The following is a 16,125-nucleotide window of genomic DNA, read 5'->3' on the forward strand; positions in this document are numbered from 1 at the left end:
TATTTCTGCTACCCATGTTGATCCTATAACTCGTCTGATTCAGCTCTACACCAGAACATCATCTGAAGACTGTGTTGGAGCTGAGACTAAACTCTGCAGGGTTGTGGCCCTCAGGAACCCCTGGGCTTTTCTACACTTAGATCTGAAACTCCTGTGGATCCTGCTATTGGGTCTTTTGATCTGTCTGTATTTGTATATAGCCTACATTATATTTTACAGTACCCATTTTACAACCAGAGCTGCAATTGAGACCAGCTTATATAGACAACATCATTATTGTCCAGCGTTTTATTGTTATCTGACATCATATTGTATCTCACTCTCTAGAAATGTGTTTTGGAGTGACTTGGAAAACCCTGAATTCACCCTATATATACACAGTAGGCATACATATATATATATATATATATATATACACAGTGAGGAAAATAAGTATTTGAACACCCTGCTATTTTCCAAGTTCTCCCACTTAGAAATCATGGAGGGGTCTGAAATTGTCATCGTAGGTGCATGTCCACTGTGAGAGACATAATCTAAAAAAAAAAATCCAGAAATCACAATGTATGATTTTTTAACTATTTATTTGTATGATACAGCTGCAAATAAGTATTTGAACACCTGAGAAAATCAATGTTAAAATTTTGTTTCAGTAGCCTTTGTTTGCAATTACAGAGGTCAAACGTTTCCTGTAGTTTTTCACCAGGTTTGCACACACTGCAGGAGGGATTTTGGCCCACTCCTCCACACATATCTTCTCTAGATCAGTCAGGTTTCTGGGCTGTCACTGAGAAACACGGAGTTTGAGCTCCCTCCAAAGATTCTCTATTGGGTTTAGGTCTGGAGACTGGCTAGGCCACGCCAGAACCTTGATATGCTTCTTACAGAGCCACTCCTTGGTTATCCTGGCTGTGTGCTTCGGGTCATTGTCATGTTGGAAGACCCAGCCTCGACCCATCTTCAATGCTCTAACTGAGGGAAGGAGGTTGTTCCCCAAAATCTCGCAATACATGGCCCCGGTCATCCTCTCCTTAATACAGTGCAGTCGCCCTGTCCCATGTGCAGAAAAACACCCCCAAAGCATGATGCTACCACCCCCATGCTTCACAGTAGGGATGGTGTTCTTGGGATGGTACTCATCATTCTTCTTCCTCCAAACACGTTTAGTGGAATTATGACCAAAAAGTTATATTTTGGTCTCATCTGACCACATGACTTTCTCCCATGACTCCTCTGGATCATCCAAATGGTCATTGGCAAACTTAAGACAGGCCTTGACATGTGCTGGTTTAAGCAGGGGAACCTTCCGTGCCATGCATGATTTCAAACCATGACGTCTTAGTGTATTACCAACAGTAACCTTGGAAACGGTGGTCCCAGCTCTTTTCAGGTCATTGACCAGCTCCTCCCGTGTAGTTCTGGGCTGATTTCTCACGTTTCTTAGGATCATTGAGACCCCACGAGGTGAGATCTTGCATGGAGCCCCAGTCCGAGGGAGATTGACAGTCATGTTTAGCTTCTTCCATTTTCTAATGATTGCTCCAACAGTGGACCTTTTTTCACCAAGCTGCTTGGCAATTTCCCCGTAGCCCTTTCCAGCCTTGTGGAGGTGTACAATTTTGTCTCTAGTGTCTTTGGACAGCTCTTTGGTCTTGGCCATGTTAGTAGTTGGATTCTTACTGATTGTATGGGGTGGACAAGTGTCTTTATGCAGCTAACGACCTCAAACAGGTGCATCTAATTTAGGATAATAAATGGAGTGGAGGTGGACATTTTAAAGGCAGACTAACAGGTCTTTGAGGGTCAGAATTATAGCTGATAGACAGGTGTTCAAATACTTATTTGCAGCTGTATCATACAAATAAATAGTTAAAAAATCATATATTGTGATTTCAGGATTTTTTTTTTTAGATTATGTCTCTCACAGTGGACATGCACCTACGATGACAATTTCAAACCCCTCCATGATTTCCAAGTGGGAGAACTTGCAAAATAGCAGGGTGTTCAAATACTTATTTTCCTCACTGTATATATATATATATATATATATATATATATATAAAAGAGATTAGATGATTCTATAAAAAGTATTGAGATTGAGTCAAAAGGACGAAGTTTGAGCGTGCAGTCGCAATATCTCAGCGAGTATAATCCAGTAAATCGAGCACAAGTCGTATATTATTGTGCATTGAGCGCCCTTTAAAACACCTGACTGTGTCTCTGAAATAATCTGTGAAATTAGTGCTGGGCGGTTTGACCAAAAATCCACATCACGGTTTTTTTTCTAAATTAAACCGGTTTCACGGTAAATGACGGTGTTTTTTTTTTTTTTTTTTTCAAGCATGATGGGTGTTAACCACGTTTTCTACTGAGTGAGAGAGGAAATACTGCAGTAGATTAACTTATAATGCCCTATTTTATTGTCATGAGTGAATGAAAAAATCCACACTAATATTAATAATACAGGTTTGCAAGGCTGTTTACAAAGAGGTGCCAGCAGGACGCGCTTTAGGAGCGGCATAAATAATGGTTTCCCCGGTAACGGCTGTACTCAAAGCAGCAACGCTGCTTTATCAGGAAAGATAAAGAAAGATTCAATCGTAATAACAAAGAAACTTTTCTAAAGACCGTCAATTCACTTCAGATACGTTCATACAGTATAAAAACACGCGCGCCGCGAGAAAAAAAAAAAACACTCTCACCCCCACACGGCTGCGACACGGCTACCGGAGCTGATCGCGCCCATTCTAGTCAATGCTTGTTTTTCAGATCGAAGCTTCCCAAAAGAAGCTCTCCGCACCGCTTCGCTAAATATAGCCGCCTAGTCTATTTTGATGCACGCGTGTGGAGGACGGAATAAAACCTTGTCGCAGACGTGTGTTCTGTGTTGTAAATGAGGTGCGAGACAGTGTCGCGCAACGCCGCGTTCCGATTAAAGCGACATACACCGGTATTGCGGTTTATTAAAAATTCATATCGTAACAAAAATAAACACCGGTATTCGGTTTGAACCGGTAAACCGCCCAGCACTATGTGAAATTACAGTTTTTAATCTGTTTGCATAAATATGAGTTAAAATTAAATTTTTGTCATTATTAAGCAGGGTTATGGGTCTAAGCCCAGCCAACATTGATATGTGGGCCCCATATGGGTTATATCTGGGCAGCATGGGTTATATGTGGGCATGGGCTGAAAATGGGCAATTTATGTGGGTCCCATGTGAGTTTCACAATATGGGTCCCATATAGGTTTGAACATATGGGACCTTTATGGGATCTATGTGGGCATGGGCTGAAAATGGGCAATTTATGTGGGTCCCATGTGAGTTTCACAATATGGGTCCCATATAGGCTTGAACATATGGGACCTTTATGGGATCTATGTGGGCATGGGCTGAAAATGGGCAATTTATGTGGGTCCCATGTATGTTTCACAATGTGGGTCCCATATAGGTTTGAACATATGGGACCTTTGTGGGATCTATGTGGGCATGGGCTGAAACTGGGCAATTTATGTGGGTCCCATGTGTGTTTCACAATGTGGGTCCCATATAGGTTTGAACATATGGGACCTTTGTGGGATCTATGTGGGCATGGGCTGAAAATGGGCAGTTTATGTGGGTCCCTTGTGTTTTCACATTGTGGGTCCCATCTATAAAAATATGGTACCTTCGTGATATGTGGCCAAAAATTATTTCACACACTTAAAATACATCTTTAGACCTTTAAACTTTTGGTTAATAGTCACTTTTTAAACATGAATATAATAATAACTACTGGGTCATTTCATGTCAACCATGTCCCCGGCTCGAAATTATTTAGATTTTGCTCATATTTATTCTGAAGTAAAAAAAAAAAAAAAAATGAAAATAAGCAAAATAAAAAAAAATGAGCTAGGGAAGTTTTTGAAATTTGGTTTATTTGACAAGGAATGACCCTACTTTTTAAATTAAAATTTGTGAATTATTAATATTATATTAATATTATTATTAATATTACAATGTTACCCTGCCTATGCATTTATCAAATGCATTTTTCTTTTAATGCACACATTTTAGCAGGGACAAAGACCTTTTTTTTTTAATTGTAGATTTACATCGGTCTTATTTTGACCTACTCTCAAATCAACGCACCTTCCGCTCGACCAAGTAGTCCGGTTGCCTTCAATTTTTAGTTTGGATATTTTTTTCACATAATATCATATAATAATATTATATGTCATTGATCTTGAATGATAATAAGCGTATATTTACATTTATAATTTTAAAAAATGTAAATATTCGAACAAAAGGAATTCCCGCTCTGGCGCAGGGATACAGTCTCCTCTAAGCACATGGAGCTGCAGCACGGCCGGAGTCTACTTTCAACGGTTGACGCAGGACGAAGTCGGAGCGAAAATAAGCAGGTATAAGGCATATTTTCTAGAAATTATATTATTATTCACGGTTTCAAGTATTGGTAATTGTTTTGACAGTTTAAATGACCTTTAAAATAATGTGGCCTTTTAAATGATGATGTTGTATTTTTTTTTCTGTCCGCGTCGGCGTCTGTAAGGCTTAAATTATGCTATTTTTGTTGACGGATCGGTGTAGTTTTGGGTATTGCCTGATATTAATGAAGTAGGGTTCTCAGTTGTTGTTTTTATGCTTTACTGATGCATTTTGTGGCCGTCTAGCCGCCATTTTTCACCTGAGGGGAAACAGAATTTCCACACAATTTATAAAAATAACCGCGTTTGAATGGCAAAATACTGAGTTCTTAAGGTATCTGACATAACGTGCTCCTAAAAGCGGACAAATGCTGCTTTCGAACGCCAGTAGGGTGGATTTCAAGTAGTTTTGAGACCACGGTTCTTTAGGCCTGTCTGTGCGCGCGCTTCGAGCATGCGTCCTGACAGATCTTTTTCACAGCATATTGGCGCTAATGACTAGCCTATTTTAACATCAAGCCTTTACTTAATCATTTATTCATGTATTTTTTTCTTTAAAGGGTTAGTTCAACCAAAATAATGACTTTATTTCACATTTTCGTATCTACTGCGTCACGGATGCGCGTTCACAAGAGTACCACGACGGATGCGTGCGGCGGCGTGGGCGCTGACCCACATTCAGCGTTATGACGTTGAACACATGCGTCGTGCCTCGTTTACACGCGAAGAAAGACGCACGCTGTGAAAAGCTATTTAAATCTATTGATCTGGGTCAGCGCCGCCACACGCATGCGTCGGGGTACCTTTGTGAATGCGCGTCCCAAAGTGACGCAGTAGAGACGAAAATGTGGAATAAAGTCGTTATTTTTGTAGTCTTTGTGCACAAAACGTACCTTCGTAAGGTAACAAATCTTTAACAGTAGTAGCTTTAAATCGTCGTATTGCCCTGACCTAATATTACACACATACTGTACTGCAGTTAAACATTTGATAGTGCTCTTAGGCAATTTATAAAGGATTATAAATTAATTTGTACATTGATGTCAGTTACATTTATACATGATTTTATACATTGATTGCTCTCTATATAAAAGGAACTGTGTATATTTAACAAGTACTGTATGTAGATCATTGTTTATACCATATATACTATTGAAATTATTCTAAAATTTGTTTTTAGATAATGGAGTACTACAGTGCAAGTTCACGTACTACACGGCGACGAATCAAAACAAAAGTGCAAGAACATTTAATGAGCTTTGCTGTGGATGCTCTGGAAGCTCTTGATGAAACTGTTGAGCAAAGTGTGAATGATGAGCAGGTTTTTGAAACCGACAGATCAGATCAACTGAATTTGACATTGGATAGTGATGAAACAAATGACTCATTTCAAGATTCTGACGAAGAGAAAATGGAGCCTCAGCTTGACATGAAGACAAAATTGGCTGAATGGGCAGCTAGTCGGAATATCTCTCAGTCTGCTTTGTCAGAATTGCTGCACATACTTCTAAATGAAGGTCTTAACTTACCAAAAGATCCAAGAACTCTTATGTCTACTTTAAAAAACTGTGAAGTCAAAAAAATGGGAAGTGGAAGTTATTATCATTTAGGCCTTTGTAATGCAATATGTGCAGAGCTGAACAATGCACAAAATGTACTCACAGACACATTAACTCTAAGACTGAATGTTGATGGAATACCACTTTTCATAAGTTCCAATGCACAGTTGTGGCCCATACTTGGTAAAATTAAGGAGCTACCTAGCTCGAAAGTGTTTATGATAAGTCTGTATGCTGGCCCATCTAAACCACCATCAGTTCATGAGTACATGAAAGATGTTGTTGAGGAATTTAAAAGACTCACAGAGGAAGGCTTGTACTTCAATGGGAAACATTACAGTGTTCCCTTGCCTGATGCATTTATATGCGATGCTCCTGCAAGAGCGTTTCTCAAATGTATAAAAGGTCACTCAGGTTACAGCTCTTGTGAGCGTTGTGTGCAACATGGTGTTTATTTAAAGGGAAAAGTAGTGTACCCAGACATGGAAGCAGCCCTGAGAACAGATGCCCAATTTGATGAAATGTTAGATGAGGAACACCATCGTGATATGTCACCTCTTCGGGAGTTGGGAGTAGGTTTAGTTACATCTTTTGTACTTGATTACATGCATTTAGTGTGCTTAGGAATTGTCCGTAAGCTTGTTTCACTGTGGATCAAGGGACCCTTGACATGTAGGATTTCATCAAGTGTTCTTTCTGTTGTATCTGAAAACTTAAAACGACTTAGGCAGAATATGCCTAGGAATTTCTCAAGAAAGCCACGATCCCTTTACGAATATAGTCAATGGAAAGCCACAGAGTTTAGGCAATTTTTGTTATATACTGGCCCGGTTGTGTTGTTTAATGCATTTCCTAAACGTGTATATAACAACTTTTTAGTCTTATCAGTTGCCATAAGAATTCTTTTGAGCCCAGATCTGTGCAGTGACTATTGTGATTATGCTGAAAAGTTGTTGAAGTTTTTTGTCACAAACTTTGGCAAAATCTATGGATCTGAGTTTCTTGTTTATAACACACACAGCCTTATACATTTGGCACAAGATGCTCGTAAATATGGTGCTTTGGACTCTGTATCGTGCTTTCCCTTTGAAAATTATTTAGGCCATTTGAAAAGGATGGTTAGGAGACCTCAAAATCCGGTTGAACAAATTGTGAGACGTGTGGATGAGAAACAAGCTTTTAATAGGGACTCAAAAGGAAGCTCAACATTGGAAGAACATCTCAAACAGCCACATTTCTCTGGACCTACTCCACCAGGATTTTCCACATGCACACAGTTTAAGCAATGCCAATACAAAGGAATGACCATCTCCTGCTCTCCAGGAAACAACTGCTTTGAGATTAGTAGCAGAGTTGCCCTTGTTAGAAATCTTCTGGTCTCTCCCATGGCAGACATTTTTGCTGTATGTGAGTTTTTTAATACAGGAACATGTTTTTTTGACTACCCTGTTGCTTCTTCAAGTTTGGGAATTACTGTTGTTTCAGCACTCACTGGCCAGCTTTTTGTTGTTCCAGTGGCACAACTTTCAAAAAAACTTGTTCTTCTCCCTATGACTGATGTGTATGTGGCTTTACCTCAGCTGCATGATTACTGACTCGGTACTTTAATGGTTCAGAATGTCCCTTTATAGCGTAGTGGAGTTCACTGACGAGTACACGGACAATGGAAGGACTGTCATTGATGTCATCCCTACAAGCTGGATAACTGGACCAGAAAGAGAAGAATGCTTTTGGCCAACTGGTAGGACTGTGCACATCAGCAAGGCTGTTAAAAAACTACTAACTCCTGGAGCAGACTGGGCAAAGTACAGCATACGTGTCATAGGAAATGCAGGTAACTTAAACAACCTGGTTTAAAAAAAAAAAATGTCCTGTTGCTCTAAATGTATTTAATTTTGTTTTTTGTTTTTTTACAGACACATATGCTGCAGCAAGGGCTAAACTTAGCAGGGCAGAAGATACCTCAGATTTACAAACTGACACTGAAGTGCCAATGAAGCGCAAAAGATTGTGAGTTAAAACTTGTTTTCTCCATGTTAGTCGGGGTTAGGAGCTATACTTCACTGTGTGCATAATTATTATGCACATTGATATTCTGGTCATATTTTTTTCCAAGCACATTTGACCAATTCCAAACCACATCATTCTTAATAACTACTAATAATTTTGTATTTAATCATTTAAATATGATATATCATTGTCCATGAAGGCTGGGAAGTAAAAAAAAATCATATCTAGGTGTGCATAAGTATTAGGCACATTTTCTTTTACAGATGAAAAAAAAAAAAAAATCCCCTTGAGAAGGATGCAAAACTATAATTTGCAAAGTTAAGGCATGACCATTGGACAGGGAAATGCTCATTGGGTCAGCGGTATAATGGTATAAATTCTGTTCAGTTTATCGCAAATACCGATCGTTTCGTGTCACGAGCCGCAGGGTGTAATCTGGAATTGTCTGTGCATGTTGTTTTTTGTTTTTTTGTTTTTTTTTTTACTTTCAAAGGTTTTTATTTTATTTAATAATACACATTTTCTGAAGTTGTGGAAATTTGTGAAATGATATATTCTCTTTATTTTTATGACTAAACTATCTCCATCCCGATACGCAACTATACGCCACAGTGGGCGCTGCTAGACTGCTATCCCTCACAGCCTCGTTTTCGATTAAAAATGGCGGAGGGCTGAATAAGGCGTATAGGTTCTATTGTAGACACGGTGTTAGTCAAGATAGACCATGTTTGAAAATAGCTTATTAAATCTTTAAATATTAACTATTTGGTGCTATGGTGAAGAGTATAGCAAACATAAATATCTAAATGGCTATTGAAACATTGGCCACGTATACACTAAGTTTCAGGAGTGACAACTGCATTTAAATGCGGGAATGAGTCCCGCAAATTATCGTTTCATGTGTACAGAACAGCAGTTTGTAACCATAGCAACATTTTGCCATCTTGCGGGCATGAAGAAGAATTTAGCTGTTTGGTATCTGCCTTTTTTTTTTTGGCTAAAGACTCATGTCTGTTGATTTTAACTAAACTACAACTGATAGACGTGCCATATTTAGTTTATGCTTCGGAGGCTGCTTTAGAGGGTGCTGTCTTGCTGTATAAAAAAGGTACTTGTAGGTTTGTGCAGGTAAATAAATGCATATTTATTTATTTATTTTTGATAAAATGTGCCTTTTAAGGACATTTATTCAAAATGTTGGTAACATTTTACAATAAGGTTCATTAGTTAAACATTAGTTAGTGCATTAACTAACATGAACTAACCATGAGCAATACATTTGTTACTGTATTTACTAATCTTTATTAACATTAGTTAACGGAAATACAGTTGTTCATTGTTTGTTCATGTTAGTTCACACTGTATTATCTAATGTTAACAAAATTTTAATAATGTATTAGTAAATGTTAAAATTAACATTAACAAAGATTAATAAATGCTGTATAAGTGCAGTTCATTATTAGTTCATGTTAACTATTGTGGTTAACTAATGAACCTTATTGTAAAGTGTTACCAAAATGTTTTTACTGATTTTTATCTTTCAAATATCTTTTTAGGCCAAATAGAAAATTTTTTCCTTGCTCAAGCGAAGAGTCAGACTGCACTGAGGATGAACTACCACCCACACCTCCCCAACAACTAAACATTACCGCTACAGGCCCGGCCGTACAGAAAGTCACCACTACAGGCCCTGCCACTCAGAGAGTCGCCTCTACAGGACCTGCTGCTCAGAAAGTCACCACTACAGGCCCTGCCACTCAGAGAGTCGCCTCTACAGGACCTGCTGCTCAGAAAGTCACCACTACAGGCCCTGCCACTCAGAGAGTCGCCTCTACAGGACCTGCTGCTCAGAAAGTCACCACTACAGGCCCTGCCACTCAGAGAGTCGCCTCTACAGGACCTGCTGCTCAGAAAGTCACCACTACAGGCCCTGCCACTCAGAGAGTCGCCTCTACAGGACCTGCTGCTCAAAAAGTCACCACTACAGGCCCTGCTGCTCACAGAGTTGCCGCTACAGGACCTGCTGCTCAGAAAGTCACCACTACAGGCCCTGCCGCTCAGAGAGTCATCACTACAGGACCTGACCCGCAGAGATTTGTCACTTCTGATTCTGCCATGTTCATCAAGGTTTTAACGCTGTTGGAAGAAGTGAAGGAGACCCAGAGGGTACATAGCAATATGTTAAATGCTTTGCTTAAGCAACAAGATCAGCCCTTGCCAGAGGTTCCTGAAGGAATTGACTTCCCTATAACAACCACTGAAGACTTGGAAGCAATGAACGAAAAATTGCAGGACCCAAGATTGATGTCCATTGTTGTGAGTTCATGTTCAGAGTTCACACTGCTTGTTGGTTTTATTTTTGTGTGGTGATCCAGGGCGTGAATTTCAGTGTGGGTGTTGTGCTTGCATGCTCATTAAGAATTTTCTGTTAGGGCTGTGCAATTAATCGAAATTTGGTTTCGATTTTCGATTTCTGCTTCAAACGATCATGAAAATGCAGTAATCGAGATGAAACTATTATTGCGCCCCATTTCGCCCCTATACCAGTGGTGCGATTTCGCTCCTCCGTAAAAAACTAATTTCACATGCAAATCAGCAAAACCATGAAACGTGACTTTCATAAAACGAGACGTGCTTGATTTATTAATGTTTCTTTGATGTTGTGCTTTTAATAGCGTGTTCTGTGTGTGCACTCAGAGACGGAGCAGAACACAGACATGTAAAGTTATCTTTTAGATCAAGGTGCGCCTAAATGGTCAAATACACACAAAATATTTAAAAATAAGGCGCTTGGTGATTATTCATATAAACCCTTGTCCGTTATGTCTTAAATGATCATAAACGGTTGAGAATGAAAGTACGAGTGTAACAGTATATAGCATCCGTGTGGCAACAAATAATATTCCTTCTGCCATCTCTGAGCTTAATATTAATAAAACATAAAAATACAAATAGAAAAATCACTCACTGCTCTTGAATGAAGGACTTTTGTAGAAACAAAGCATGTTTAACTATTACAGTGAAGATGCTGTTTTATTTTACATTCAAATAATTACACTTAATTTCTGTAGTATTGTTAGACTACTTTAGACTTGCGTAAAATTATTTAAACATTTTTTTAAAAGGACTTTTTTTTCTCATTTGTATCTTTTTTTTTTCTGTTGTATTGCTATCTTTAAATTAATCAGTAATATAACGTTTTGGACCCAGTCATAATCGTGTAAAATAATCGTGATTTCAATATTGACCAAAATAATTGTGATTATGATTTTTGCCAAAATCGAGCAGCCCCCTATTTCTGTTTATATACACCCAAAGCATGCACACATAAGACTGTCTCTCAGACAGTGTGTCTACTGAATTGAGTTCTTTTTAGTGACTCATGGCTTGAAATTTTCTGATACACACAAAAGTCATTATATATTATTGGAACATAAACAGTGGAGAAACTATGTTTATTCATAGATAAGTATAGGTAGATTTCCTATAAGCGGCTGTTTTTTTAATGTAAATTTATTCTATTATGTTAAAAATGTCAGTACCATCTGGTACTGAAGTCTGTACTTTTGGCAACACTGTAAGAGAGAGAAAATCTAAAATGAAATTCAGGTTCTGTGATCACTTTGCAGGTAAACTGATTTACGCATGTTATCTACAAATCATTTTGTTTGTGTTTGTACATAGGTTGCAAAGGTAGCAGATATTGGTGGTTCTTCACTAGATGATGCTACCAGGAGGATGATGAGATTCCTAATTTCAAATGAATTGGCCATCCAGTACAACCTTTTTGGCCGTCATGGAAAGAAAAGATTTCGAGATCTGCGCCTTTTTGATGCCATATGTGGTAAATGTGCTTTATTTAACTACTCATACAGATTTGTGTGTAAAGCACTTTTCACAATACACTTATGGATACTATTCTCAATGTAATATTGAAACATTCGGTACGGCATCCACGTATCAATAACAATTATAATGCCATTTATTTATTTTTTTTACTATTTGTACGGCACTGCAAGCGAAGAATTAAAGAAGCAGCGCATTGTTTGTGGTAAATATGAATGTTGGATTGACACAAAAATGTAGTAAATAAGTAAATAGTATAAATAATAAATTTATATAATTAAAATCAATTGTGTTTCACAGTTACACGGTCTGTAGATTTTTGGCCAGGTTTAAAGGAAAAGGGCATTTTTAGATAACCCGGCAATAATAGATGGCACTCGTGGAGGTAGGAAAACTAAGACATTTATGAACCACATTTATGAAATTATAAATAATTTGAAAATGTGTAATAATTTAAACTAAATGATTCTACATGATAAAAAGATCTGTAATTTTATCACAGATATTGCTTTCTATGATCTGCGATCGGTGTTCGGCATCAAAAATCCTGAATTTTAGACCCCCAGGGCTCTACGCTTACTTTTTTTTTCAGTTGTGACTTGTTTCAGACTGCTTTTGAGACAAAACGGCAAAATCAGGCAATAGTGTTATAGTCAGACAATGTAAGTCACTGAATAATAACTTCATGTTTAACTGCTGTATTAAATCAATATCTCATTAACAAACTCCCTTTAAAATTCTTAAAAGCTATCAGTCATCTTAGTTTGCAATATCACAAAACTGTATTATAATCAATGACGCTCTCTATACTGCACAATCTCTTATTTACACTCGGTCTACACTTAATGAAAGGATTCGTGAGATATGTCTGTGATGCATAACTCAACGTTGCAAAAACACGTAGAAAGCTTTATAGCTCACCTTAGTGCAAACAAAAAAATGCTGATCGGGTCAGTCGCACATGGTGCTCCTAAATATTTTTTCACAGTCGCACATAGTAATTTTCTGTCGCAAATGCGAGTGAAATGGTTGTACTGTAGAGCCCTGACCCCTGAGCAAGGCATCAAACCCCCAACTGCTCCCCGGGCGCTGCTCAAGCTTGTAATGTTAGAGACATTAAGCATCAGTTTGTTAATATTTGGCTTGTTATTCTATTTTGTACAGGAGTAAAGATTAACAAATATGGGTAACACTCTATTTTATAGTGTTCATGCTGCATTTTACATGTACTTATAATAGAAATAAATTGTGCATTGATTTATGCAAATAATGCATTTTACATGTACTTATTATAGAAATAAATTGTGCATTGATTTATGCAAATAATGTAAACCAATTCCTGATCCAGACCCTAAAGGAATTCTTTACCTCAAAATGAAAACAGTCATCATATACTTAGCCTCATGTCAGTACAAACCCATAAGAAATTCATTCCAGTGGAGGGACAGAAATCTCTCAGATTTCATAAAAAATATCTTCAATTGTGTTTCATGGGTTTGGGAAAACATGAGGGTGAGTAAATGACAGTTTTCATTTTGGGGCGAACTAACCTTTTAACCCTATAGTAAGTAAATGTTGTTAATTAATATTACTGAGTACTTAAATGTACCTACTCTGTGACGAGGACACTATAAAATAAAATGTAACCATAGTACAGGGTTTCCGCGGGGTCTTAAAAAGTCTAAAATTGAAACATCCAAATTTTAGGCCTTAAAAAGTCTTAAATTCGCTGTTCTAGGTCTTAATTTTACACAGGTCTTATTTTTCCGATGTCCATGTAACGCTACCTCTTATGCTCATTTAAATTCTCTTTTTGTTGTGTCCGTGGTGTTGTAGTTCTTTATTTCATTATTCCAAATATAATTTGCTGTATTTAAACTACAAATGAGACCAGCATGCAATAGCCAATCAGCTTTCTGTTATTGGCCCGAGTCTCTCTCGGATTGTACCGCAGAAGTAAAACAAACTGCCTGATTAAAACTGACGTGAGAAACAACTAGCGAAGCATCGAAAGGCAAGAAAGATTTATATTTTAATATATTCAACGTAAACAGAAATTGATAATGGATGGTGTATTTCTGGTCTATTTGTGACATACTTTAAAACAAATGAATGTAACAGCATTCTAAAGAAACACACTGAGGTAAAAATTTCAAATGTATAGTTTATTTATAACATGATATAGTTCAGTAATGTACCAAGTGAGCTTTTTGCTGAAAATTCTCACAATTTAGAATGTTACATTAATTTTAGCTCAATAAAAAAGTAGTTGGTCAAGTAGTTACTTACATATTAGGTCAATATGCAACATTAACAGAAGCATTCTCCTAGAAACGTTTTGATAATTCAGCGTTTTGATCGAATCAGTTGAAATAACTCGCTCATGAAGTGACTTACCGCCACCTGCTGGTAATTTAGTGTGTTTAAAAGTATGTCTCCACACCCAACATTTATAATGAATATATTTATAAATCAATAAATGTATTTAAAACATTAATCTCACTTTTAATTTTGCAGTGTAAATTATGTAATCTCACTGCTAACAGCCATTTAGAATTTATCGATAAATTCATAAAATAAATTTCAAAGGTAATGCATACATTTCAAAAGTAAAAAAAGGCCTTATAAAGGTAAATCAAATATGCAGATTTAAGATGTAAAAGCTAATAGACCACTGATGAAAATATTGCTTCAGAATTTTTTTTTTACATCAGATATTTATTTCTAGTGGTACTTTTATGGGGATTTTTTTGTGTGGAATAGTATCTGCTGATATGAAAAGTTCACAGTATATCGTAATAATAAATTTAATTTATGACAGCCATGAAATTGTGTTTACTTTTTACTTTAAACACATTAAATATTACTTATATGCATGTAATATAATATAAATTTCCATTACAGATTTCGGTCTTAAATTTAATATAAGGTGGTATTAAAAAGGTCTTAAAAAGTCTTAAATTTCACTTGTTCATATCTGCAGAAACCCTGATAGTATGTAGATGGACATTTCAGATGATTATATGTGTAAACTTTTGTTTCTATAGGTGGACTAAAGAAGAATGCGATGACCAAAAGCGTGAACCAGAAGGACATCGAAAATGCACTCTCGAAATGGTTCACGGGGGCTAGAGACAGGGGCGGAAAGAGAGCAATCAGGTCACAGCAGTCTTCAGGACTGTGATCAATTTTGTGTCCATCCATACAAATTTGAGACCAAATATTGTAATACTGGTATTGTAAGTAAAACAGTTTTTGTCATTGATTTTTTAAAAGGGTTAGTTCACCCAAAATTTAAAACTATTCTATCTGTTCTATTGATTTAAACCAAGGGTGTCAAACTCTGATCCTGGAGGGCCACAGCCCTGCAGAATTTAGCTCCAACCCTAATTAAAAGTACCTCATCCAGCTAGTGAAGTCATTCAGGCTTATTTGAAAACTAGATGGTATGCGTGTTGGAGGGTTGGAACTAAAATCTGCAGGGCTGTAGCCCTCCAGGGGACAACTTGAATTAAAAAAGCTCCATTTATATTGTTTCATTTTTTCTTTCTTATTTTAGCTGTTCTATAAAAATGTTTTTGTGTTCCAAAAATGAATACATTTCTGATGGATTTGGGTGAAGGTATGTAATGACAAAGTTTTCATTTCTTGACTGTTTGTTTTTGTTTGTTTATTAGTCTTATTTTTTAAATGTTACATACGTTTGTTATGTAAAACCAGCTGTTGGGTTGTAGCACCCTGTTTTAAAATAAACTGGTAATGTTGGTGTTTAACACTACAAAAACTTGAAGTTTTATTAAAAATATCTGAATTGTAATAAAGTATTTGATATACTGAACTTTTACATTGTAATTACTGATTTATTTTTTTTAAATTGCACCTTTCATGTTTTGTAATTTTGTAGATGAATGAACAGTGGAATATTCAAGCAGAAAACTGACAATTACCTAACTAAAATGTTGCTTTTATCAATTTATCATTTTTTTTTAAAAATATCACAGGTAAATTAAAATTTGTATTTATACATTATAAATAATTATACTGTTCAGACATGATGCTTCAAAAAACCTCCTAAGAACATGCACATATAGACCATGGGGCCAGTCCAGTACCCAGAGATAAACTCATATCTGGGATGGGCTTTATGGATGTTGCCCAGTTGGGCCCCATTTAGGTTCTATATAAGATTTACGTGGGTAATTAGTATAGGGCCCAAGTGGAATCCATATGGGCTGTTAATATGGGCCCTATATGGGTTTGTCCATGGGTTCCATGTGGGCCCCAT

General features: G+C 37.0%; 1 protein-coding gene across 1 annotated transcript; it reads left to right on the forward strand.

Moving 5' to 3' along the window:
• The first annotated feature begins 6,923 nt into the window (after positions 1-6,923).
• On the forward strand, positions 6,924-15,672 carry LOC311081268 (uncharacterized protein). Its single transcript, XM_084111726.1, has 5 exons — positions 6,924-7,818; positions 7,901-7,994; positions 9,551-10,310; positions 11,679-11,838; positions 14,888-15,672. Exons 1-5 carry the CDS (start codon positions 7,602-7,604, stop codon positions 15,022-15,024), a joined length of 1,368 nt encoding a protein of 455 aa, XP_083967852.1. The 5' UTR covers positions 6,924-7,601; the 3' UTR covers positions 15,025-15,672.
• The last annotated feature ends 453 nt before the right edge of the window (positions 15,673-16,125 follow it).

Source organism: Abramis brama, assembly GCF_963993115.1.
Source record: "Abramis brama genome assembly, chromosome: 4".
Classification (NCBI taxonomy): domain Eukaryota; kingdom Metazoa; phylum Chordata; class Actinopteri; order Cypriniformes; family Leuciscidae; genus Abramis; species Abramis brama.

Coding starts and splice junctions, on each gene's coding strand:
- LOC311081268 (XM_084111726.1), top strand. CDS start 7,602: ATGTCCCTTTATAGCGTAGTGGAGTTCACTGACGAGTACACGGACAAT. Junction 7,819..7,900: donor ACGTGTCATAGGAAATGCAG/GTAACTTAAACA, acceptor GTTTTTTTACAG/ACACATATGCTGCAGCAAGG. Junction 11,839..14,887: donor CCTTTTTGATGCCATATGTG/GTAAATGTGCTT, acceptor TTGTTTCTATAG/GTGGACTAAAGAAGAATGCG.